Source organism: Episyrphus balteatus, chromosome X, assembly GCF_945859705.1.
Source record: "Episyrphus balteatus chromosome X, idEpiBalt1.1, whole genome shotgun sequence".
NCBI classification, from domain to species: domain Eukaryota; kingdom Metazoa; phylum Arthropoda; class Insecta; order Diptera; family Syrphidae; genus Episyrphus; species Episyrphus balteatus.
The window spans coordinates 3,455,370-3,482,060 of record NC_079138.1 but is presented as its reverse complement, the minus strand read 5'-3'; the positions used below and the strand labels follow the sequence as shown (position 1 = coordinate 3,482,060).

General features: G+C 28.5%; 2 protein-coding genes across 2 annotated transcripts in view; one reads left to right on the top strand and one right to left on the bottom strand.

Annotated features, from left to right (window-relative positions):
- Positions 1-26,691, top strand: part of LOC129920542 (vacuolar protein sorting-associated protein 29) — a 501,662-nt gene that overhangs the window by 142,390 nt on the left and 332,581 nt on the right. The window lies entirely within an intron of this gene.
- On the bottom strand, positions 13,924-23,708 carry LOC129920531 (neprilysin-3). The gene is made up of 11 exons (XM_056001838.1): positions 23,595-23,708; positions 21,881-21,997; positions 20,702-20,861; positions 20,420-20,606; positions 20,243-20,346; positions 19,937-20,147; positions 18,438-18,700; positions 18,031-18,259; positions 16,736-17,565; positions 16,106-16,248; positions 13,924-14,179 (listed from the first exon to the last, which is right to left on the bottom strand). Exons 1-11 carry the CDS (start codon positions 23,628-23,630, stop codon positions 14,003-14,005), a joined length of 2,457 nt encoding a protein of 818 aa, XP_055857813.1. The 5' UTR covers positions 23,631-23,708; the 3' UTR covers positions 13,924-14,002.

The window sequence follows — 26,691 nt, the reverse complement described above, 5'->3', positions numbered from 1 at the left end:
GTATTATTTTGAGTTCAGCCACTTTAGACAAATTTTTTTTGAGCTGTGACAGTTATGATATGTACTTGATTCTAAATAATTAAATCAAGTTTTTTCACCGCTTTCATATTTTGTTAAGATTAAATTATTGAATATTATTTCAATACAATGTCGTTTATCCATTACACCTCTTTTGGAGCCTTTCCTTTTCTTAAACTGAAAACTTTAACTTTATTTGGTATAGGAAATTATTCAGAAATTCTCTTTGGTAGCACCATTTATCTTGAGGTCCTCATGGATCTCATTATAAACACCGTCGTAAAAAAAAAAAAACATAGGTTTTAGAAAACCATAAGACCGAAGCACAAAATCACATTATATAAGACATTTCGGTGAGATGAATCACAACAGGGATTTGAGATATTCACGTTAGGAAACCACAAACATTTTTTTTTTTGAGACTAGCTTAACCTATAAGCCGTTGAAATATTTTATTCACCTAACTCATGTCAAAATAGGGAAACCGGCGAAGTTACGAATACTAGAGTTACGGGCGACAGAGTTACGAGCGTCAAAGTTACGCGAAACCGAAGTTACGAAAAACTAGAGTAAGGAATTCTAAAGTTATGTTAAGCTATGACATGTGATTTTTGGGTTGGCAACAATTGCGAGGAACGACATGGAATTATGGAAATACAAACAAGAGATTAACATTTTTCTCATTGGTCAGAACTAAATGAGTAAAGCGAAAATGGGTGCTATTTAATCTTGTAAAATTTTGATTGGATAGGTATAGATATAGATCGCAAAAACGTTGAAATAGAAAAAAAACATGAGTATACTTATGTAAGTTTGGGGGAAATAATTGAATTTAACTTCTTATTTGTCCAACTAATATTACAAATACGTATTTTTTTTTTTCTATTAATTAATATAATTATTAATAGCGTATTTTGTAATACCCACTTTGTTATTATTTATATTAAAATAATAACCAAACCACCCCTTTTTTTTACAGACGTTATTTTGGTGTGGTGAACTGTTGTTGCAATTGTTGCCAACCCAAAAATCACATGTCATAGCTTAACATAACTTTAGAATTCCTTACTCTAGTTTTTCGTAACTTCGGTTTCGCGTAACTTTGACGGCCGTAACTCTGTCGTGCGTAACTCTGTTATTCGTAACTCTGTTATTCGTAACTCTGTTATTCGTAACTCCGTTACCATTTCAAAATATTGTTTAGAACACAACGAACGAAAAAAATTAATTTTGGATTTTTAGGCGAAGTGCTAAAAAATTTCAGACTTATTTGAAGTCAGCATGTTTTTTGTAGCTAGAAGTTTATTCGTCTAATGTGTCATAACTCGAAAACCATCAAAAAATGTATGAAAATAGGATTTGTTTTGAGTTGAAGTGTTTTTAAAATATCTGCCCTAGCTAGCTTAAGGTTTGATAAAAAAATTGGAAGCATATGTGATTTAATTGAGCTTTAAAAAGCAATATTTTTAAATAAACAACAACACTGAACCAAAAAGGTACATAAAATTAATGAATTTGTACATTAAATTAATGTAAAAATTCATGGCAAATGAGCCAATGTACAAATTCATTAAATTTAAGAATCTTTTTATGAACAAATTCATTAGCGAATGAATCTTTCTTAAAATTTAAGAATAAGTTCTTAAATTTTAAGAATTCTGTTCATAAAGGAATTCGAAAATTTTTGAACATGATTCAAAATAAGTTAAAGTGACCTCAACTCCAAAATGTATAAAGCGTTTCGCCCAGGTACGTCATGTTTAAGAAAAGTTTCTTAGATTTTAAGAATAGTTTCTTTGATTTTAAGAAAAATTCATACAATTCAAGAATTATTTCTTAAATCTTTTTTTTTTTTGCTATAATTTAAGAATAAAGTTTAAGAAAAGTTTCTTACATTTTAAGATTATTTCTTAAATTTTATGATTTTTTTCATAAATTTCGTAAAAATTTAAATGAAATTTTGCTTATATTTTATGAAAAAAATCATAAAAACTATGAATTTTTCTTAAAGTTTTATGATTGCTTTCATAAAATATAATACACTTTTCATTAAAATTTATGCAGTTATTTATATAAATGCATATAATACATTACCATTCCAAGCCTTTAATTTGTTCCTAAAAAATTGTATTCTAAACAAACAAACAGCAAAAGAAAACAACCCAAAATCTAAAACAAAAAAATGAAAATTGTTTTTAAAAATAAAAGAAATTATTAAGTGTTTAAACGTTATAAAAATGTTTTATTGATCACTATCACTATAAATTTCACTATAAATTGAATTTGATTTAACTTCTTTAATGGATGCATCATCTGGAAAGATAGAAAAAAGTTTGTATTAGTAAAATGAATATGTAGTATTTGGTTTAAAAAAATCGAAATAGCTAGAAGGTTAAATTATCTAATTCTTACCTTATTGTAATCGGCAGCATTAGACTCTGGAGCTGAAAAAAAAAAAAAACAATACAAAATTGAATAAGTTGGGGAAAGATATAAATATAAAGAATTTAGGTACCTATGAGAAATGTTGATAATATTAAGTTAAAACAAAATTTAAATATTTAGAGAAATAAAATAAAATGCAACACTTACTAAATTCAATGATTTGCTTTAGTTTGCAATGACAATTTCAAGTGTACAGGATTTGTTGAGAATCGCCTTTAATATGGTTTTTATTTTGTGTTGATTTTTCCTCTTTCGCCGGTCCAAAGCTGAAGATTACGTACGTGCCTCCATATTTCACAAAAATATAAAATTACGATTTTCAATTTTAAAATATGTTCCTATAACAAAAAAAAATATATGTATTTAATTAAAAGAAAGCAATTTTTAACATTATATGTTTTTATACTTATCTGAGTATATGGGAAAGATGCAACAGGAACCAACAATATTTTACACTTTTGAAATGTACTTATACTCTTGAAAATTGTCTACGTGGTTAAAATGCTTAACACTATAAACAATATTGTCTTTTATTCACAAACTTTTATAACTTGTTTCGGCAACGACCGTCCACTTTGAATATCAGATTTTAAATTAAATCCTCAAAGAAATCTTTCTAAGGCATATATTCAGAACAACAGTTATTATTTTCTAGATTGATGAAAAAGTACATAGACTTGAAGAAAACATACTTAAACAGTCAAAACGTAAGAATTTTTTCATTAATTATATGTATATTTTCATAATATTTAATGAATTAATTTTTAAATTTTGGATAAATATGAATTTCGAACATAAAAAGTATGAACAGATTCTTAAATTTTAAGAATAAGTTCTTAATACCGAATACAGGATAACGGTAAAATATTCCTTGTTTTTCGATTAATGAAAAAATACATTCATTTTAAGAAAAAATACATTCATTTTAAGAAAAAATACTTAAAAACACAAAATTTATGAACTTCTTACAAATGTAATTTTGAAAATAGAAGAAAAAAAGTCAATTTTAAAAATTATTTTAACTCAAAATACAACTGAATGGAAAATAATAGTGAATTTCATCCATAAAAGTATGTCCAGATTCTATGATTCAGCAAAATATTCTTTCAAATTGGAGCTAGAAGTTTATGAATTTATTCATAAACTTTCGTATTCGTTCTTAAAAAAAATTCATAAAAACATTTTCCATAGGAAAATTTTTATGAAAAATGATTCTTAAATTTTATGAATCTTTCTTAAAACTAAACTTTTTTTTTAAGAATTTGTGCTTAAATTTAATGAATTTTTCTTAAAAATGTATGAATTTTGGTTTATGAACGAGATTCATAGTTTTTAAGAATAATACTTTTTTCAGTGAAAAAATGGATTAACTCTAAATTACAACTTTTCATTTATCTAAAGTGTTGTAACTGAAAATAATACAAAGGGGATACGGTAACCTCAATCAACAAAAATGTCACAATTTAAAATGAAACAAATGCTTTTCCCCAGAAAATTCAGCAAAAGTGTTTCAATTCAAAATGCAACACTCGATTTTCTTGAAAATTTTATGTACAACTAAAATGACACAATTCAAATTAAGACACTTTTAATACTTATGAAACAATTTTTTCCAACAAGAATCACGTCACAACTAAAAATATGTCATTTTTGTCAAAGGACTTTTTATTTCAAATGAAACATCTAAAACCGACATTTTACCTTCTGGAATAAAAACTATTCAAATTATATCACTGGCAACTAGATAGATTTGTCCGGGAAAATTTCAAATATTTTTTTTTTGTCAAAAACTAAAAAAATGTGTTTTTTGAGTTGTGACACTTTTGTACTACATGTGCGATATGTATATTGACAGTAAAATAGAAAAATCTAACCAAAACACAAAGGTCAAAAGAAAATAGATAACATAATAGGTACACAGAGAAAAATAGACCACATAAAATAGAACAAAAACAATAAGATTTCTCTATGGTTTTCATCCAAGAAGGGAACCTTATTAAAACAATCGGGTTTTCCTTATTGTTTTAAAATCTGCAAAAAAATAAAAAAAAAACAAGACCAGGCTGGGAATCGAACTTAAGACTTCAAATCATTAGTCGCCCACCTTACCACCTGAACCAACCTGCCATGAAAATATTGATCGCGATTTTTGTTCTAGTGCTAAGTTGCAAAAAAAAAATCAACTTTTCAGTCAAATTTTAATAAGATTTTCTCTATAAAAATAATAAGAAATCTCTCCTTAAAAAAACCTTATTAATCGTTGATTTTAATAAGATTTCCTTATGAAATGTATGGACGGTAAAACAATATGGCAATCTGTTAGATTTTAGCGGGTCATATTTTTTTCTGTGTATGTATGTATATACAATAAGTTTGGAAATAGGTATATAATATGCATGTTTCCGATTGGATTCAGCTATCCGATTCGTATCTGAGAGTGTAAACCGAATTCAACTTGGGTTCAAATCGCCTTATAAACTAGGTAACTGCAAAAATATTCGTGCGAATGTGAACTCGAAAAGCCTACACTCATACTCCGTAAAAAAAAAAATACAATAACAAAAAAAGACATTAAACTACATTAAGGGAAAGAGACATGTTCCCTCTCGTTGTGTTTCTCGATCCTCTTGTTTTGTGTGTGTGGAACTATGTCCGAGTTAATAACTAGCCCCAGTAACTATTTGGCTCCGGAACAACCCATCTTTACTATGTTAATGATATGATATGGTAATGATTCGGACTCGAGACAACAGCCTAACCTAACCTAACCTAACTTAACCTAGCTAGAATCGATCGAAAGCATTCAACAAGGTGCTTCCATTCGCTTCTCGGAGTGAGTCCGGTCAACTTTTTCTTGTTATTTGATTGGATTTTTAAGAACGAAACAAACAAAAACACTTTCGCCTGAAGAAAGGATGATGGTAGAGGCCGATGAATTGTTACCTCTGCCCTGCCAACACCCAATATCCCACTTTTTTGAAACACTATTTAATCTTTTTATGATGTGACTTTTATTGGAGTATAATCGAGCAAATAAAACATCTTGAAAAGACATCTTTTGTGTGACCATAACACAGTAAAAAAAAAATAAAAGTAAAAAAAAAAAGTTCTTTCCGCTTTTCAGATTCAGCATAGAATAGAAAGTGTGTTTCTTCGTATGAGAGTGTAATGGCCACAGTGAACTTTTTCTTTGTAGTTTTATTGGTTTTATTGTGAGAAATAAAATGTCATATAAAGATCCGAAACCTGCGTTTGAGAATTCAATTTATCTAACACAAAGTTTTTATATAGACTTAACATATACGCACTTGCTACAAAATCAAAGAACAAAGTCCAAAGTTCACTACCCCCCATCAAGCACCACCACCACTATGCACATGAAACGGAAAGTCAAGGTTTTTCAGAATTGATTCTTTTTTTTTTTTTTTTCATAATAAAGAAGATATTCATATTTAATTAATTTCACCTTAGATTTTTTTAACTGGTAACGACGGTAACTAACTTTCCATAACTTGATGGTGTTGGTAATTGGCAGTCTTGGGGAATAACGCACTGAAAACAAATTAAAAACAGATTTGGTGTATAATTGTGTGTTTTGTCTTTTAAGCATTGCTGAAGAAAGAAAAATGATTGCGAGTTCTTAAGGGAGGCCTAATTTTATTTGAGACACAATCACTTTATACATATTAATTATAAATAGAAGTGCTTAAGAAACATCTTTCAAAAATGTTTGGTGAAAGTATGTTTTTTTTTTAAGGGTGTCCCGGAATGAGATAAGAAGATTTTGAGGGATAATTCTTGGGTATATTTTAAATAAAAAATTGTTCTACAGTAACTCTCTATCTGCAAAGTTGATACCCTTTAGCGATGATTTAAGAAATCTCTTACTTTGGTATGCCTTTACTCATGTTAATGTTAATAACTCCGTTAATACTTATGATAAAAACTTCATTAATATCTTGATTTTTGGAAGAAATGCTATTCTTTGTACCTGCATTTAAAAAATGTTAATATCTCTATTTATTTCTCAGATATTAATTTTTAAATGGAAATATTTTTTTCTTACCCATGATAATTTTTACTTGCGATATAGGTACTATAGGGCAAGTTTAGGATTCGTAAAAAAAATCGAACTCGAGATAACAATTTTACATGACATTACGATGATGGAGAATGCCAAAAAAGTGGGTCCGGCAATTCTGTCTGTCTGTCTGTCTGTCTGTCTGTCTGTCTCTATCTGGAGCTGCAGCCTAAACGAGTGAAGTGATTTTCTTCAAACTTGGTAGTTAGCAGTTTTTGGTGATTCCCTAGAGGGGAAATTGAAAATTTTTTTTTATGACCAAAACTAACGGTACCTGTCATATAACGGAAATAGAAAAGTTATTTTTTTTTTTCAAAAACGGCTCTAACGATTTTGATTAAAATTTTTGTGTGTAGTACTACACATAAGAGCCAACTTTTAAAATAAAAAAAATATTTTTTGTACAGTTATTAATGGTACCTGTCATAGAACGGTTTTTTTCGTTTCTGAATATCTCGTACAACATTAACCCGATTTAAATGAAAATTTTTATACAAACGTGTGTAAGTAAAGATAATATTAAGAATTTAGAAAATTTTCAAAAAACCCATTTTTGGATTTTTAAAAAATATTTCAAAATTTTTTTTTGAAAAATCAATTTTTTGAAAAATCAATTTTTTGAAAACGGATCAATGAAAAATTTTGAAATTTAGTTTTTATGTGTAAATTAATTATTTTTTCAAAATGGCATACCAACTTTTTTTTTGAAAAATTTTAAAACATTTTTATACATAAAAAATTATTTTTTTAAAAAACGGCTCCTACAATTTTCGAAAATTTTTTTCTAAAAATACCTTTTTATACAAGAAATAAAATGGCATATTTGTTTTTTGTTTTAAGATAATTTAAAACGGAGTTTAATTAATTATAAAAACAGATTTAATTTTTTTATACTACTTATAAAATTTCTTCAAAATATCAAATTTTAAATTTCTTGAATAAAAAGCTTTAACATTATAGTTACTTTAAGCATAAGAGCAAGTACGTGCGACCCCAGTCGTGCAATTTATTTTTTCTTCCGACTAATCCAGGAGTAAGAGGGTTAGCACTTAAGTGGCTTTTACTGTAACAAGAAAATGAAAATTTTTCCTTCCGAATAACTTTTTGGTCATTTGGTGCCTATTTAATGTGGGAAATGTGCCTAAATATTTTTGGCCAGGTTTTAGACCACTGTGGGTCGTTAAAATTTTCTGCTTGTTAGTCAGTCGTATGGTACTTCACTTTATTTCTAACTGTTATTGCTGTTTTTTTTTTGCCAATCCGTCCCTTGTGCCCCCCCCCCCCCCCCCCCAGAAAAAAATCCTGGATCCGCCCCTGAATAGCGCTATAAGGAAATAATAATTTTGAAAATCTATCACTTTTTCCAAAAAGTGGACATTTAGTTATACCTTTAATCTGAAATGTTGTTTTTTTTTATTAAAACGAACTATAATAATAAATCTGTTATTTTCAAATTTAAATTAATAGTTGTGTTTACAAATAAAACGCTGCGTAGTTTGAAATTAATTACTTTTGTTTCGAGTGGTCACAAAAAAAAAACTAGATTAAAACTGTATGGCACTCCAAAGGCACCTCAAATAAATATTTTTGTTTTAAATGACACGAGGCTCTAAAAAGGTTCGCCATCCCTGTACTAGGATTTGACGTATCAAAAATACTACGAAAAAAATCTAAACTATAAAATTGAATATTTCTTCCACAAAACATAGAGTTAATGCCGAATCATGTGAAAATGGAGGAAAGCGATTTCTATAAATTGACTCCGAAGTAAGTTCCAAATTCGTTGAAATGCCCGATTTTATAAGTATTTTTGTGCACTTGAAAACTGCCATATAAAATCGTTTGCAAATTTCACAGTAGGTACCTGTCGAAGCGAGCAGTTATTTCAGTCATTAAGAGTAATGAGTTACCTATAAAATCCTGAATAACTAATTTTGGTCTGAGGAAAAAAATTATAAATGAAAAAAAAAAAATAGTTTCATCATTTTTGCTGTTTTTTTTTTACAAAATTGTTTTACATATAAAAATTGTAGCTTAACATGTTCTGCGGCCCACAAAAAAGTTTTATCTCGTTGTTTTGGCCCCTTGTAACCATTGACATGCCTGGTGTACTTTTTTATTTTAAAATAAAATAAAAGCTTACATCTACCTACATCATTTATACATAAAATCCAAGTTGAAGCTGTTTTGGTATGGAAAAATCGATAACCAATCTTTAGGGCATATTGCATTTTACATTTTGAAGTAGTCAAGTCATCATGCCAAACGACAACTAGCGATATACAGGGTGTCCCAAAAGTTAACGTCGAAACGAAAACGGTAGATAGGGTTGGTGGTGACAGTTATCAGAAAAATAATAAAAAAAATCGCAGCCATATATTTTGGGAGTTATGGGCATTTGAAAAAAAGTCGAAAAAATTGTCACCCTGTGACGGTTTTTCATGTGCCGTGACTACAAATCTTAATTTTTCTCATTTTTTTCTTTTTTTGTTACGGAACCTTGAATAACCCTGCTATCAAATGCATTCAAAAATTTTAACTCAGCTGCATCAGTTTTAAAGAAAATATTACTTTTTTACCCAACTTAGTACTAAAAAATTTTACATGACTCTAATTCAATGAGCCGTAGTGTAAAAAAAATGCACTACGATGTTTCGGCAAGTTGCCTTAAAAGTTGGTGTGTTCAATTCTCTTTTCAAAATGGTGTAACATTATTGGTAATATTTCATAAATAACCGAGATAAAATTTTTTTTCTTAAAAAATCCGACTTTTTTATGAGGTAATTTTTCCATATTATTCAAGTTTTGTACCCTTTCAGAACCTTTCAGAATACAAAAACTTAAATAATATGGAAAAATTACTTCATAAAAAAGTCGGATTTGTTAAGAAAAAAATTTTTATCTCGGTTATTTATGAAATATTCCCAACAATGTTACACCATTTTGAAAAGAGAATTGAACACACCAACTTTTAAGGCAACTTGCCGAAACATCGTAGTGCATTTTTTTTACACTACGGCTCATATTTTCTTTAAAACTGATGCAGCTGAGTTAAAATTTTTGAATGCATTTGATAGCAGGGTTATTCAAGGTTCCGTAACAAAAAAAGAAAACAATGAGAAAAATTAAGATTTGTAGTCACGGCACATGAAAAACCGTCACAGGTTGACCATTTTTTCGACTTTTTTTCAAATGCCCATAACTCCCAAAATATATGGCTGCGATTTTTTTAATTATTTTTCTGATAACTGTCACCACCTACCCTATCTACCGTTTTCGTTTCGACGTTAACTTTTGGGACACCCTGTATAACTTTGAGGCCATCGCATCGGCAAGAGACATCTACCGACGAATGTCTGTAAATATACGAAAAGCAAATCCATCACCCAAATTCCCATTCTCATAACCAGAGTATAGTCTAGAAACTAAGGTTGTAAGTTTATAAAATAATTTCCAGCATTACTCCAGTCAAAGCGTCGGAAAAAAGGGCCTAACCCTGCGCACAGAGGCACTGTCAGTTTTTATTTCATGGATCGATAGGGGTATATTTGAAAGGCTTAAATCCAATTTCTCACCACCTGATCATTCTTTTTAGCGGAGTTATTCACAAAAATGCACATTTTGGGATATTTTACTTCTAAGCTAATATCTTTGCTCCAGATTGTCGTAGACCAAAAAATAAACATGCATTCTCTTCCTTATAATATTTTCTATCGTTTTATGTAATTTCATTGTATTTGAATGAGTAAATACAAAATGGCAGCCATTTAAAGTCAAATTTTAGTTGTTAAAAAACACATTTTTGTCATTATTTCGAAAAAAGCTTTTATCATGATTGATATTTTTCTAATCTATTTTGTAGCCCTATTCATGTTCTACATTTTAAAGAAAAAATCAGCTCTTTATCACCAAAGATGGCCGAGCAATTGATAAATGAACGCATGCAAAATCGGTGCGAAAACACCCAAAAATATCGTTTTTTGGGAATAACTCGGCTTCAGAATGTCCTACGACAAAAAATAAAGCGATATTTTTGGGTGTTTTCGCACCAATTTTTCGTGCGTTCATTTATCAATTGCTCGGTCATTTTTGGTGATAAAGAGTTTATTTTTTTTTTTGTAAAATGCAGGAAATTAAGAGGACTACAAAATAGGTTAGAAAATTTTAAAGAAATTTTGTTGAAGTTGTTGAAGAGTGAAGAAAATGGACCTTAGTTTATTTTATCATCAAAATTAAACATCAAAAGTTTTCCACATTAACCGGATTCCAGATGGTAAACTTTTCCATATTTTGGTTCTAGTATGTAATATTTCAAAGTTATCTTCCGGATAGAAGTGTGTCTATGCTAAAATTTAATGAAAAAGTTAACACCTAAAGCTGTTAAAAACCTTTTTTGAAAGCAAAGTCAGTAAGCTTTTACAAAATTCAACTTGCTCGTTCTGGGCAGAAATAAGCTTTTTGGTGTGTTCGAAGTGAAAGGTGAATTCTTTATGAATGCCAGGCATGATTGAAAATCATATCAGTGACGAGTTATTATTCTGCTGGGACTTGAAGCAAAGCATATACCTACTCCTAAATAAAAGTATAGTTGGTATTAGGGCTATTGGCAGCATGTCCTAGAAAAATGGTTTATACCTTTTTGAAAAGGGCGTTTAATATAGAATAGAACCTATTCAAAAAATTTTTACATTTAGGCTATATCTTAAAAAAAATGACCTAATAAGTCAACATATACCTATTTCAAATGAGAAAAAACTTTAACCCTCTTGGGGCGCAATCTAGCCTCAAAATAAAAATCTGAGAAAATTAGGAGATTCTTTTCTTATTATTTAGAAACAGTTTTTCCACTTATTAACTTGTACTCTACACGTAGGTACACGCGACTGAAGTTGTACTTCTCACTCAGTATATGGAAATGAATTGCATTTGATATTTTTAATTTTTGAGTATTTCCATTTTTGTTCTCCATTACACAGCCATGAAAAAAAAAAAGTTCTGAACTGGGGTTGCGACTATGTTTTTCATATAGTTTTTGGGTCGCTGAAACCGAGACCGAAGTCAATTTTCCCAATCACGTCAGCTTTTTGAGATAACCTCAAAAAATGTCACGAAAAAAAATTGTTTTTTTCTCTGATCTGGATGTGCGAATATGTTAATCATATAGTTTTTGGGTCGCTGAATCCAGATTCGAAGTCATTTTTGAACTATCACGCCAGGTTTTCGAGATATCCTCAAAAAAATGTCAAAACCAAAAAAACTAAAGTTCTTATCTGACATTTTTTGGTTATATCTCAAAAACCTGACGTGATACGGCAAAATTGACTTTGAATTCGGTTTTATCGACCCAAAAAAAGTACTATACAAAAAAAATCGTGTGTGTTATCATTTATTTTCGACATTTAACCTTAAATAACTTTTTATGCACACATGGGATTTTTGGGGACTTTTGACATTTTACTTTTATTGATGTTTCAATGCTCTGTACCTACTAGTTTCAGCTCTATGCGAATTTTTTCCAGTTTTTACGATAGACTTAACTGTTTAAGAATAAAATACAAAATACGTGATTTTTTCGTATAGTCCTCCTTTTGAAAGCTAATATCTTCTAAACAATGGCAACTATGAAAAAGCACATCTTGATATTTTTTTATGGAAAATATATATTTCAAAAACTACATTTTAGAAGAGTTAAAAGTATAAAAAACTGTCTAAATTTAAAAAAAATTTAACTATAGCTCTGAGAAATATAAACTGAATTGAAATATGTAAAAAAACACATAATCTACACATGCTATGAAAATTTGTTTTGATAACACTCACCATTTGACGAAAATACCTAGGCAAAAAAAAACGATATTTTCTATATATACCCCTCTTTTGAGCGCACTACCATTAAAACGATAAGTGTTACTAAAGCATATCTTCAGGTATTTTGTGGAAAACTTTATAGTCTATGATATGAGTTAAAAATGTATGTCAAAAAACTCATATTTTAGAATCTAGGTACAAAAATTCACAATTTTTTAATTTTGACCAAATTATAAAAAAAAATTTTCTTTTGAAAGACTACTTTAACAAAAAAAAACAAAAAAAGTATTTACATAAAGAAGCATATTATCTACCAGTTTTTCAAAGATAACTTTTCGATAGGACTCATCGTTTAAGAGTATTAGGCAAAAAATCGATACTTTCGACATTTTACATATTTTAAAATCACGATATCTCGTAGAAAAAAAAGTGTTACAACATTTTTTTTGGAAATTACAAACCTACAATTCATCCATATACAATTTTTGATAGCTGCTCCCGTTTCAAAGTTATATATGAAAAACCTACATTATCGACATTAAAACTTTAACTTTATTTTATGGATTTTTTTTTTGTACAAGATAATTATAATTCACATACAAAATTCACGAATGCAAATGAAAACTCAAAAAGAAACAAAAGTTATCTCAAATGCAAAAATCTCGAATTTTTTGTTATTTTAAATTAAAACAAAATAAAATTAGAGCAAAAAAAATGTACCTTCCTTTTAGTAAATTTTTGTTTAAATTTCTTTTTATTTCAAACATTAAAAACTTACCTTACCTCGTTGAAAAATTAAAACAAAAAACATCATTTTTTTTATTTTTATTTTATTCAAATATACAATTATTGTAAAATTTTCTTTCAAAAAATTCAAAGTTTTTTTTTTTATTTCTATAGTTAATCCTATTTACATTAAAAAAATACACATTTTTTGTATAATTTCAAAAAAACAAAAAAAATAATCATATAAAACGAAATGCACTCTCAAAATCGGAAATGCTTTGGCTTTCCCTTGACTCATTACACCTTTCCCTTCCCACCTATCACTTCTAATAAATTTAAAAATAAAAATAAAAATAATAATTAAAAAGTAAAAAATTATTAAAATTATTTCTTTCCTTATATATATTTGTATACACAGGTTTTACTATGATTTAATAATTTTTTTTTTTTTATTAATTTTATTTTAAAGTTTAAATATAAAAATAAAATAATTTAAAATAAATGTTATTTTTGTTGTTTCAAATATATAAAAATAATGCTGATCAAAAATCTTTTGTTCTTGTTGTTTTTGGTTTAAATTTTTGGTTCATTTTTAGTTTTTGTTTTTTTTTTTTTTCTGTTGTATATAATTAATAGTTAATTTGATATAGGTATATGTATTTTTGTTACACCAACACACATATAACATACACACATATACATCTACTTGTGCGAGATACATTTATTTCTTATTCTCATAGTTTGGTTTTAAAATTTATTTTTGATTTTATTCATTTTTTTTTTTTTGTTTCAAAGATTTTAATTGGACAAATTACACAAATATCGAAAAAAATAATTTTTTTTCCTTTTTTTTTTGTTATCATTTTGAATCAATTATGGTCATTTTTTTGATATATATATTTTGTTTTTTTTTTTTTTGTTGCTTTACCAAACTTCACATTTTTCTTTTGGATTCATTCGTGATCCAAGTGGACAATTGAATTCTCTGGAAAACTCTTTTAAATTCGATAGGGGCCCAATGACACGATATTCTGGTGGAGCATGGGGATCCTTTTCGATTTGCAATGTTGCTGCTTCGTCAGTGACCACAGAACACCAAACCTGTGTTTTTATTTAATAACTTATTATTATTTTTTTTTTTTATTTTTTTAATAGAAAAAGTTTTCCTAAGTTTTTAATATAATTTTTTGACTTTTTTTAAATTTTGATCAAAAATACATTTTTTGATTTTGGACCGAAAATTCTTTTTTTTTTTTTTGACTTTAACAAAAATTCCATTTTTTTTTTACTTTTGCCTCTGACCAAAATTCGATTTTTTGGCTTTTGACTAAATTCCATTTTTTTTTAATTTTTGGCCAAAATATCATTTTTTGACATTGACCAAAATTTCATTTTTTCGATTTTGTAATTTCATTTTTTTTTTACTTTGGACCAAAAGATAATTTTTTGACTTTTGACCAAAATTAAAAAAAAAAATATAGTTTTTCCAAAAGTAAGTACAAAGGTCAGGTTTGTTAAAGATTTTAAAAAGACCAAGGGCCAAGAAAAAAAAATAGATTCGCAATTATAATTATAAATGAAAAACCCTGTTCACTAAAAACAAATTTTCTATATTAGTACAGGTAAAATAGTACATAAAATCAAGAAATAACAATTCAACTCATGAAACTTGGCAAAAAGTTTGCCAAAAAAAAGTCTATAAAAAAAAGTTGAGTGGAAGGGTGTTTTTTCGCGGACAAGAGAGAAGGGGTGAAGGTCAAAAATATAATGAAAAAAATTGTTTGTCGAATATCATCATATGACACATGTTTTCAAGGTATTTTTTGATGATGCATCTAATGGCATTGGCTTTTTGGGGCCGATTGCAGATTTTACTTTCTCTTCGAAAAAAACACCCTTTCATCAAAATTTTTTCTATGAAAACTCTTTATTCTTGCTTTCTATCCTAAAATCAATGTTTTTACCAAATTTCATTAGGGTGAACCATCATTTTTGTTTTCACTCAAAAAAACACCCTTTTAACCATGATATTTTTATAGACACTAAAGATTCTTGTTTCTTATCTTAAAAGTAACATAATTGCTAAATTTCAACTAATATTACTCTAGTATTACAGACTTTTTCAAATATATATACATTTTCTTTACTTCTAAAAAAAACACCCTTTCACATAAAAAAAATTTATAAACTTACATTATTCGTAGTTCCCATGGGAAAGAGAACATATTTAATGAATTTCGTAAGGGTACCATTTATACCATTGATTTTATCGGACTTATCGCGGATTTTTCCCTATTTTACAAAAAAACACCCTTTAACCTAAAATATTTGTATAGACTGTTCGGGTTCTTGGTTTCTGTTATAAATGAAACATTTTTACCAATTTTCATTGGTGTAACAATTTTTTCCTAATTTTTGTGGTACTAATTCCGAATTTCATAATTTCTTAAAAAAAAAACACCCTTTCGCTCAAGATAATTTTGTATGTACACTTTATAGATTCTTAATTCTTATACCAACCAAAACATTTACAAAAAGTTTTAAAAATTAATAAAATTTAAGTCAGCTGTTATGATACCTTCCTCACACAAAACTTAACCCATCAAAAAAACACCCTTTCACTAAAAATAATTTTAAGAACTTTATGAATCTAAAACCTTCAACCCGAATTTTATCAGTGTAGCATGTTTTTCCCATGGATTTTGGTTATATTTTACCTGTTGTAGTCAAAAAAACAAGCACCCTTGTTTTTAATCGGCAATAACTTTTCTTAGAGCAATCGTATTGACTTTATTTTTATGTCATTAGATTTAGCATAAAAAAAATACCTTGAAAACATGTGTCATATGATGATATTCAACAAACAATTTCCTCCTCCCTCTTGTCCGCGAAAAAACACCTTTCCACCCAATTTTTTTTTATAGACTTTTTTTGTAAACTTTTTGCCAAGTTTCATGAGTGTAACAATTTTTTTTTTATAAATGCCTATTTTACCTGTACTATATTATATTTAACTTTAAAGCTTACCTGAGCAAACGACACAAAAAACAATTGCCTGTGTGTTAAATTTAACCCTGGCAATGAGAGATAATCAGCTTCCTTTTCATTTTTAGAATTAATATAAGCATTAAAAGCAGCCTTTAAACCTCCATTGTCTGCAATGTTTTCTCCTGAAAATATATAACTATTGTATAAAAAAGATCTGCGAATAAATGTGAGAAAAAAAAATTAAAGTTTGTACTCTTTGAATTTATTTAAAAGAATGAAATCGATGCCTTGAAATTAAGATTTATTTAAACTTTCTTATAAGGATTAACCAACTATCAATTGATAGTTGATTCAAATTTAAAAAAAAAAAATTAACAAAAATTTGGAAAACAGACAAAGTTGATCGATTAGTTTTTAAAACACCAAATTTCAATGATTTATCAACTATCAATTGATAGTTGACCTTCGTCATACGGGTGTAAGATTTCGGTACTTTCCATTTTTTGTTCACTCTTCTTTTAATATCAAGAAATATATAACATAAAAAAAGAGTTTAAATTTTCAAAAAAAAAAAATGATAAGAGCTTTTGCCACAACGACAAAATTTTCAAAATACTCAATTAATATTATTTGTTATTTTATTATTTTTTGTTATATTTAAAAACTCACCAACAGTCTGTTTGCCATTTAAATTCATTCCAATAACTTTAAATTTGCCATATTGCTTGATTATGCAATCCGTTTGTTCCACAAATCTCTCAATACTCTTCGGCTCCCACCATTTATTCAAATTACCATATTTATCATACTCCCTACCCTGATCGTCAAAGGCATGTGTCAATTCATGCCCCATCACCACACCCATAGCACCATAATTGAAACTCTTCGGATTATTCACATCATAAAATGGTTTTTGCAAAATCCCAGCGGGGAATACAATTTGGTTTTTAGTTGGCGTATAATAGGCATTCACCGTTGACGGTGTCATACCCCAGCCACTCTTATTAACCGGTGTATCTAATTTCTCCAAATTCTTCTTCAAATTGAACTGATTTATTCGTAAATTATTGTTAAAATATTCATTGGCATTCAATTGCAAGTCCTTGTACTTCTCATCCAATTGGGTTGTATTTAGAATATATTCGGGGAAACCAATCATATCGGTTATGGCATCAGCTTTTTCTTCAGCCATTTGTCGGGTCTTCACATCCATCCATTTGATGTTTCGCAAATTGTTTTTGAATGCATTGCGAACTTCTTCGATCATTTTCTCAGCCTGAGGCTTGGCTTTGCCCTGAAATGTTTGACGCACAAATATTGCCCCCACAGCAAATCCAATTACATTATTCGTATCGCTAACGCAATAGCGCCATGTTTCTTCGGTACCATCCGAACCGAGCAAAGCTTTGCGGACACCTTTGTAGGCATCACGAAATGGTTTTGACAGGCAAGTGGTTAGAGTTCGTACTCCCTGCCAAACCAGATAGTTGTTGAGAGCTCTGAAATTAAATTATAACAACAAAATCCAATTAACCGCACATATTTTTAGGAGCAGCTTTGAAGCCAACGACAACGAAATTGCAACAACTAAGTGCATATAATATTTGCTTTTAACAGTTTGGTCTTGATTATGAAGTTATTATCCTACTTCTAATGGCTTTTAATTAATAAAATTGAAAAGTGATCACCTCAAAGTGACTGAAACTAATTCAAAGCACTTAAAAGTATGCAACTCTGGTGTAATTAAATTAAAAACACCTTTATGATGCCTGCCTTTTAACTCTTGCCAAACAGTTTTTTAATTGAATTTAACTCCTGTTATCTAGGATAAACATGAAGACAAACTTTTGCATCCTCAGTCGTTGCAGAAAACCCTAAACATTTACCAATTAAAGAACATCCTAAGGTGTTGTTTGTTTTTTAAATTTTTTAAATAAAGAAAAAAAAGAAAAAAAAAAACTTACATTCTTCCTTTATCAGTTTTTTGATATTCCTGAACAAGGGTGGATAGGTTTTTCAAAAATTCCGGTGCATAGACGATAACCCTCTCGTCTTGGGTAACTTTTCTGTTGATTGTTTGTAGAGCATCGGCAAAGTGTGCGGTGAAATTTAAAAATGGAGCCATTGCATCGACTTCACGTAGTTTAATTGAGTTGTATAGAGCTTCTTCGTTTCGTCGTTCTTCGGGTGGCGCTGGATATATAATGTACGACAAAAATAGGAATGAAAATAAAATATCCATCACCATCATGTAAGGGTGACTTTTTAAAAGGGTAGGTATGGTAATAAACACTTTTATTTTTTTTTCATGGAAAATTGATTACATCCTTTTTTTGGAAAGTCACTCCACATTTAACCTAGTTTTCGTCACCTGTTATTCTGGCAATTTTTGTTTCAATCTCAAGAACATCCTGCATTTGTCGTTTGACATCAGCCTCATTGCCACCCAAAAGGACACCAGTTTTGGTCATATATTCCAGGTAAGCTGTAAGAACTTTTTCGTGTATGGTTTTATTTAAATAGTGTTCGCGCGTTGGCAAAGCTAGGCCGCCTTGATCGATTTGAATCACATGATTCGAGGAATTTTTATCATCCTCACCAACGGCCCAGGAAAAAAATCCACCCATATTGTATCTGGAAAACATGGATGAACGAAAAATAAAAAAAAAAATAAAAAAATATGTAAATCGATTCTGGATGCTGAACGATATATTTTATTTTATTTATTTAAATGTCAACAAAAGATATAAAAAATTCATTTAGATGAAAACAAATGGAATTCATGCCCTAAAAATGCCCTTTTTTGTGTTGGTTTGAGCTTCAACAAAGAATAACTGAGGCCCAAATTACGGTTGTCAAGGATTTTTAAAAATTCAATGATTAAAAATGAGATGTAAAGAAAAATGTATTAACTGAACGTTTGAATTTATAGATAAATTTGTTAGAAAAATGAAGTGTTGAAAAAATGTCTTAAGGAATTTCAATACTGACTGAGTTATGAACGATGTATTTTAAATCTTAAAAAAGGGGACGACCTTCCACAAAGTGGTTATTAAAGTATTGTTTTGTTAGAAATTTGAGTTAAACCAATCGAAAAAAAAATTAGATGTCATTTTTGAAATTTGAACTTGCGAATTATCAGAGATATTTTTTTTTTTTTAATTTTTAGAGTTTTTGAAAGCTTACAAGAAATCTGAAACTAACAAAACTTTAACGTACACGTGTGCATAAAATTGGACTTCTTAAATGATTTTTTTACCGAAAAACAAAAAAAAAAATTTTTATCGTTTTCAACCCTTTTTTTAATTAATATCATTTTTATTTGAAAAATAGACAAATGAAATTTATAAATAAAAAATAGATAATTTTAACGTAGAGTTAAAAAATTGTTAATAACGCTGGATACTTGCATAATTAATTATAGAGAAAAAAAAGTTGCGTATACGCCACAGGGATCCACTTTTTCATAAAAGCTCTAGATACTTAAAAAACACCTTTTCGGTCTTAGAGTTAAGAGTATAAAATGACGTAGAAAACGAATTTTTAAGAAAAAATTGCCTAGGTTTACTAAATTTCAAACAAACGTCCAAAAGAATATGGCTTTCAACAATATGTAAAAAATCAACCCTGAAATGTCAAATGAAAACATTCGCAATCGTTTGCAAAAGCATCTATCACACAATTATCACCAAAATTTCTTGCAAATTCCTAGTTCCAATAATTTATCAATCAATTGATATTTTGACAACCGTAATTTAGGGATGTGAGTTTTTCAAGGATATAAGAATTCCTGTTTATGTGTTATTAAGGTTCTTTTTCCAGAAATTAAAAAAAAAAAAAATTAATATAACGTAACTAAAAAAAATTTACCTATTCTGCAACATTTTCAATGTCAAGTCTAGTGACCATTTATCAATGCGAAAGCCAGGCGTCGAAATATTCCAACCACCAACTTTGCGTATAAATTCTAACATTGGTTTCCCACCCAACATGTCCATAGTTTCATCCTCATCCATGCATGATTGGTAATAAAGTTTTGCTTTTTTTTCAGCTTCCGAATTAAAATAACTAAATGGTTTTTCTGTTGATTGAAAGTAAATTAAAAAAAAAAATCGTGTTTTTTTTTTAGATACGAGTACACTTTGTACATTTTGTAAAAAAATATATATTATTTACCTAAAATGTTTTTTATAACCAATTGATTATGCATTTCTAATTTGCCAAATGTTCCCCAAACAGATTTACCATCGGGCAATGGGTTTTCCCGTATCCATTGGTTACTGACGGACAAGAACAAAAACAAAAAAAGATGGCATGTTTGACATATCAAAAATCGAAAAAAAAACAACTTACCATGCGAAACCATAAAAATCCTCACAAGGATCAATGTTCATGTCCAATGATTTAAGTATCTCACTTGCCGCAAAAATACAATACTTGTTGAGGCAGGGCCCTCCCGACGATGAAGGTAATGTTGTAGGCGATGGTGAATCAACAACTGCGTGGGGTTGCCTGAGTTTCGGTGGTGCAGTTTGTTGAACTGTTTGGGGATATTTTTTTTGTTTTTTTTTTTTTTTTGTTTTAGTTTGAAGGATACATGACGGCCAAAGCCATATCAAAAAAAATATGTCTTACTTTTTTCATTGTGCGGTTGGACGTGTAGAATGCGGGTTGTATTATCATGCGAATGAACTACTATCAATACAATTAAAACAAGAATTATCGAGGACATTAGACCTGTCGTTATAATAAGACAGCGTTCTAACTTGTTTCGGGACCGCCATTTTGATGTTGCCTTGAAAATATTCAAACCAAAACAATATTATTTTATTTAGAGTGAAATAGGTAGGTATATTTCAAAGTATTTAAAAAATTGAGATTGAAATTTGTTTGAATCTATGTATAGATAAATTTGTTAGAAGAATGGCAGAAGTGGTGATTTATAATTGTTGAAAAATTTCAATACTGAAAAATAATAAAAGGTTTTTTGTTTATCCTAAACTTTCTTCAAAAAGGTTAATATATGTAAAAGAATTTTTTTTACAAAAATTTAAGTTATATCATTTCATTTCATTTTATTTATTTATTTATTTTATTTTTTAAAAGACAATTTTTAAAATAAAACTATTTTATAAAGGGATTTAATTGAGGGTTTTTTTTAATTCTTATAATTTTTTAAAACTTACAAGAAATCTCAAACTTACTGAACTTTAAGGTGAAAAAATTGATTTTCTTAAATAATTTTGTTTACCGAAAAATGACAAACCTATTTTTTTTTTCTGACCAAAATTGTTTGACCGTTTTCAACAGTTTTTTTTGTTAATAATATCATTTGTATTTTGAAAGATTGACAAAATAAATTTATAAGGAAAATAAACAATTTTATTGTAAATTTAAAAATTGGTAACAAAGTTCAAAATCAATTGTAGACAAAAAAAGTTACGTATACGCCACAGGGATCCACTTTATCATAAAACTCTTTGATGGTATAATGATGTTGAAAAACAAAAGAATTTTTAAGAAAACATTGCGTATACGCCACAGTGATCCTAGATTTCCTACATTTCGATTTCAAATAATTCAGCAACCAAACGTTCAACCAACTTCAATTATTTTCATAGTCACATTTCTGGTTTTCTTTTTTTGACACATAATATCTTTTTACATGGAGTAAAAAAAAATGTAATTTAACTTTCTCTCGTGAGGAATTTAGGAATTTATAAAATTTTATTTGATATAATCACATATTAAAAATATTCACAAAATTATATTGATATTGATTATTTTATTGATACAAAAAACTCAAAAACTTACCCTAGCAGTATGATATCGTAGGTGATAACCAGAACTAGAATTAGTTTCTGTCAATTGAATTGCTCCGGTTGAACTTGTATCGTCATCTTGAAAATCTGCATGTTTGTAACGAGTCATCTGCAAATGAATAATTTTTAAACTGAAATATTTTTTACATTTGTAATGTTCAATCAGAAACCCAGCATTACGAAAGGATTTTAAAGGTTTTGATGATGGACTAAATTTAAGTTCTACCTCAAGTTAATAGTACAGTCAAAATAGATACCTTAACGAAACCCGCATAGAGTTGAAATTTGCTACGAAAAGATTAAAAGTATTGGGCCAAAGTACCTGCCTAGTGGTACTCCTTTAATAAGAATAAAATAAGTTTGATGAGCAGCGAAAAGCGTAAGGAGCTTTTATTAAATCTCAGAACTATTATTTGGTCTATAAACAATTTATCAAGTTTTTTTGGCAAGAGAAGACTACGTGTTGTCTGATATAATTTTTCAACTATATGAAGACCCCAACCAAACCTTTAACATTGTCAAATATTGTCTCGGAAATCAGAAATTTTAGGCAATGTCGTAGTTAACATAAGCCCCTGACCCAATTTGACTGAAAATATGTTGAAAATTTTGAAGAAATTCGAGGGGCAGTAAAAAAAAAACACAAGTCTAACAGTAATGAGCTTTGAGCTATCTTTTTTTTTATTTCTTCACAGATTGATAGATCCTATCTCGAGGCATTGTTAAAAGTGGTTAAAATTAATTCTAGTACAAAAAATATATTGAAACAAAAGCCTTATTCCAAAACGAGCAGAATTGGTCAAGTCCAAATACCCATTTGATACTCTCCATTTTTATACAATGAAGCATTATGGAAAAATAATAAAATTAAAACGATTTAATTTATGTAAAAATAAACAGCACTAAGTTTTAAACATCTTTTTCCAAAAAATGCAAAAACATTTGACCACTTTTGCTCGTCACTTTGAGCAAGCTTTAAATGCATTCAAACATTTTAAGGGTAGTAAATAACCTTGAATTTCGCGCTCTAAAAAAAACAAACAAAAAACTACCTTACATTGTCTCCAAAATAACTCTGCATAAATGTTTACGAAATTTCGCAAAATAACCAAATTTTGCAAAATTATGCAATACTGATACAAAAGTTAAACACACAATAGTTGAACTATATTCACTGTAATTTATTATAAGCAAATGGAATTTAGTACCTATATTAATGACTATCCTTGAAATTAATTATTTTTTAATTTTCTCACAAGCACCAAATACACACTAATTAAAAATAAAGTACCACAAACATCCGTTGTGTGTCAGAAAGTTGGAATTGGAATTAAACAAATCACAAAGCTTACCATAAACCAAAACAATACGTCACTCGGTGGTTGGTGTTTCGGTGAACGGTGTTTCTATAATAAATGATGCTCCCGAGGGGCGTTTCAATTTTTTGAATTTTTATACAAAAAATTCTTCACAAATTCATTTCAATAATTATTTTCTTTTTTTACAGATAAAAACAACCGCAAACTAAATAGTTCATATTAAATAAAAAAAAAATAAATCTCAAAGCTGCTCGCGCTAATCAATATTTTCACAGTCGACACCGACAACGACAATGCAAAGTACCCACATCTTTTTGTCTGCGTTCAAATCGCACTAAAGATAACTAAATTCATAATAAATTCATTGGGGGAGTATATTTTGCTTACAAACTTCGAGGTACAAGAACTACTTTTAGAAGACATTCCTTCAACGGTCCAACGGGAGTAATATTTAGCTAATTTAATAACGAATTACCGATGAAATATGAACAAAAAATATTACAAAAAAAAAAAGTAAACTTCTACTTTTAGCTAAAGCCAAGAAGCTTTGTGCCCTAACGATAAAAAAAAAAATAAGATACAATTGAATAAGAAGCGCGCGCATACATCAAATTTACATAGAGATTTATTTTTGTTTGTTTAATATCTTGTATTGTGTAGTATCCGCTATAAAGTACATATGGCTACATATATCTAGATTCTTTAGAGTACCCCCTTGTTTTGAAATTACAGAAAAATCTTATTTGCACTGATTAGGAGAAAATCTCTATTATTTTACACTCTTACCCTAACAAAAGGATTTAGGTTTTTTTTTTTTAATAAAATTAAGTATGAATTCGGAATTTTATTAATTTCTTTTTTCTCAATTTCGAATTTAACGGATTATTATTATTTTTGGTTTTTTTTTAATATGGAAACACAAGACACCCTAATAAGTAAAAGTTCAGTAGTTTTCAGCAAAGCTTTACCTTTATTTGACTTTTTTTCTCCTCATTCCAGCTTAAAAGATGCAATTTGATGTAGGGGAAGGTGGGCTTAAATGGCCCCCTGGTCCCATATCTCGGCAAAAAAGAACTTTCAAACTTTTCAAAGTTTAATATATTAGACTCACATTTTTGCGAGTTAAAAAAAAAAACCAAAAAAGTATTTAAATTTTGTAATTTTCAAGACGTCTCCAAATTTCACTGATCAATTTTACCCGGGTAAAATGGCACACTGTCCGAACATACGTGATTTTTCCAGATGATTTTTTCCAGATTTTTGACAGAATCAAGGGTTTTCTCAGTCCAGGACTGCCTTTCTGTAGATTTTTTATATTTAGCAACCATTTTCACTATAAAATGGCCATTTTACCCGAGTACTAAGTAGGCCATTTTGTGTTTTTTTTTTTTTAATTTAAGTTTTAAACCGAAAAATCTAAAATCTTTCTTAGCCAAATTATTTCAGTAAATTTTTCCAAAATACAATGTTTTTTATACTTTTTTTTTTGCAAAAAAAATATTTCACAAAATTTTAGCACCTGTACTTTTTGATGTGGCTAGAGACAGTTTGACCTTTCAAATTTCGGTCGGTTTTGCCAGATAAACTAAAGAATTGCATTCATAAAACCTTATAATTATGTTCCATTCTACGATTTCTAGCAAGGAGCCCATTTTACCTTGGGGTGCCATTTTATAGGCCACTATCCCCTTCGTAGGTATTTTGGAGAAAAGACGCAAAAATTTAAAACATGTCCGCAAAACGACAATACTGTCGAACAATTTGTTACAATATAGCAAGTTAATTTAAATAGAGTACTACCTATACAAACCGCACAAACTTGCTCTTAGGGTTCAAATTGCTTGAATTTTTAAAACTTTTCATATAGAAATTTTAGTAAATTTAATTATTATAAGTAGGTATATAATAAAAAATTAAAAACACACATAAAAATCGTTTTTTCAAAGGAATTAAACAACATTTGAAATCAAATTGCCCTCCAAAAAAAATATGCAGTTTTATTTGATATATTAAGGTGCATTTTTAGAAAAAAAAATTTTCAAATTCGTTAGAGCCGTTTTTAAAAAAACAAATTTTTTATAAATAATTTTTTGGAAAAAAAAAGTTTTAAAATAAAATTGGTATGGTATATAGTAGAAATCACTTAATCAGCATCTAAAACCAAAATTTCAAAAAAAAAAAAATCAATACCCCGTTTTAGAAAATTTGATTTTTCACAAAAAAAAATTTGTGAAAATTGCTTTAGTATAAAAAATTTCGTTGAAATTGAATAAGTAGTTTGGCAGTAGATCAAAATTTGGAAGAAACAAATTTTTTTTCATCGTAAGATAGATCTCACCAAAAAAACTAATATCTGACGGACCTACTTTTTTGGCATTCTCTACCATCGTAATGTCATGGAAAATTGTTATCTCAACTTTTTTTTACGAATGCTTAACTTATTGCATAGTACCTTTATTGCAAGTAAAAAAAAGAAAATATTTGTTAATCCGAAGCAAAATAAAATAAATATTCATATTCGTTCTTGTTGATTCTCATGAATTAGTGTGACCAAATGAACTTTATAAATCATTATTGTCTTATGCCAGATAAAAGACATTAGAGCAATTTTTCATACATTTTTAAACCCTACTCTAAATCTACTTAAAAACGGAGGTCGGTTCTAAAAGCATAATTTAAAACGAGAGTTTATTCTTGCTTTTATTTGTTGATGTTTGTCAATTAAAAGCAATAAAAGTAAAGAAAATTGGTTTTAGAAGTGAAAAATATTCTTTTGAATAAATTCTTTTCATATTTCAACACATAATTGAAAAAAATATATATGGAAAAAATTAAAAATTATGGCTCAGATCAACTTCACACAATTTATCCAATATGCGATTGGTCATTTTTGAAGCCAAGGCTAGTGTTTTCTTTTTTGTTTTTTTTTTTTTTGTAAATTTTAATTTTAATTTAATTTCAGTATCTTTTCATTTAATAAAAACAAGAAACAAAAATCACTTGAAGCTTAAATATTCTTTTTGCAAATTGTTTATTTTGTTTATTTTGTTTGTTTTTTTTTTGTAAGATTTGTTTGACTTCTTTATCTGTCAATTTTAGACGTTTTCTAATAAAAATTTGCCTACGTTACGTTAAGTGTACACTCTAGTTAGAAGAGTTGTATAAAGTGTTTGAAAATCAGAAAAAGTTAGAAGAAGATTTAGAACTAAACGAGTGCTCTAACTAGAGTAGCCTTAAAAAATAATTTTTCTTGCAAATAAAATTGAAAAATTCTACCTTGTTTTTATTCCATCACCTTTAAATCCATTTTTTTATATGACAACCAATAAAAAATTTTACATCATATGAAAGGTTATTGTTTCACCTGTTATATGACGCTTCAAACATATTTCTACCATGCCTACATAAAAAGGAAGAAATTTGTAAAGCCAACCATGACGAAATTTAAAACTGTGATTACAGTACTTACACTGGTGGCCGAGGT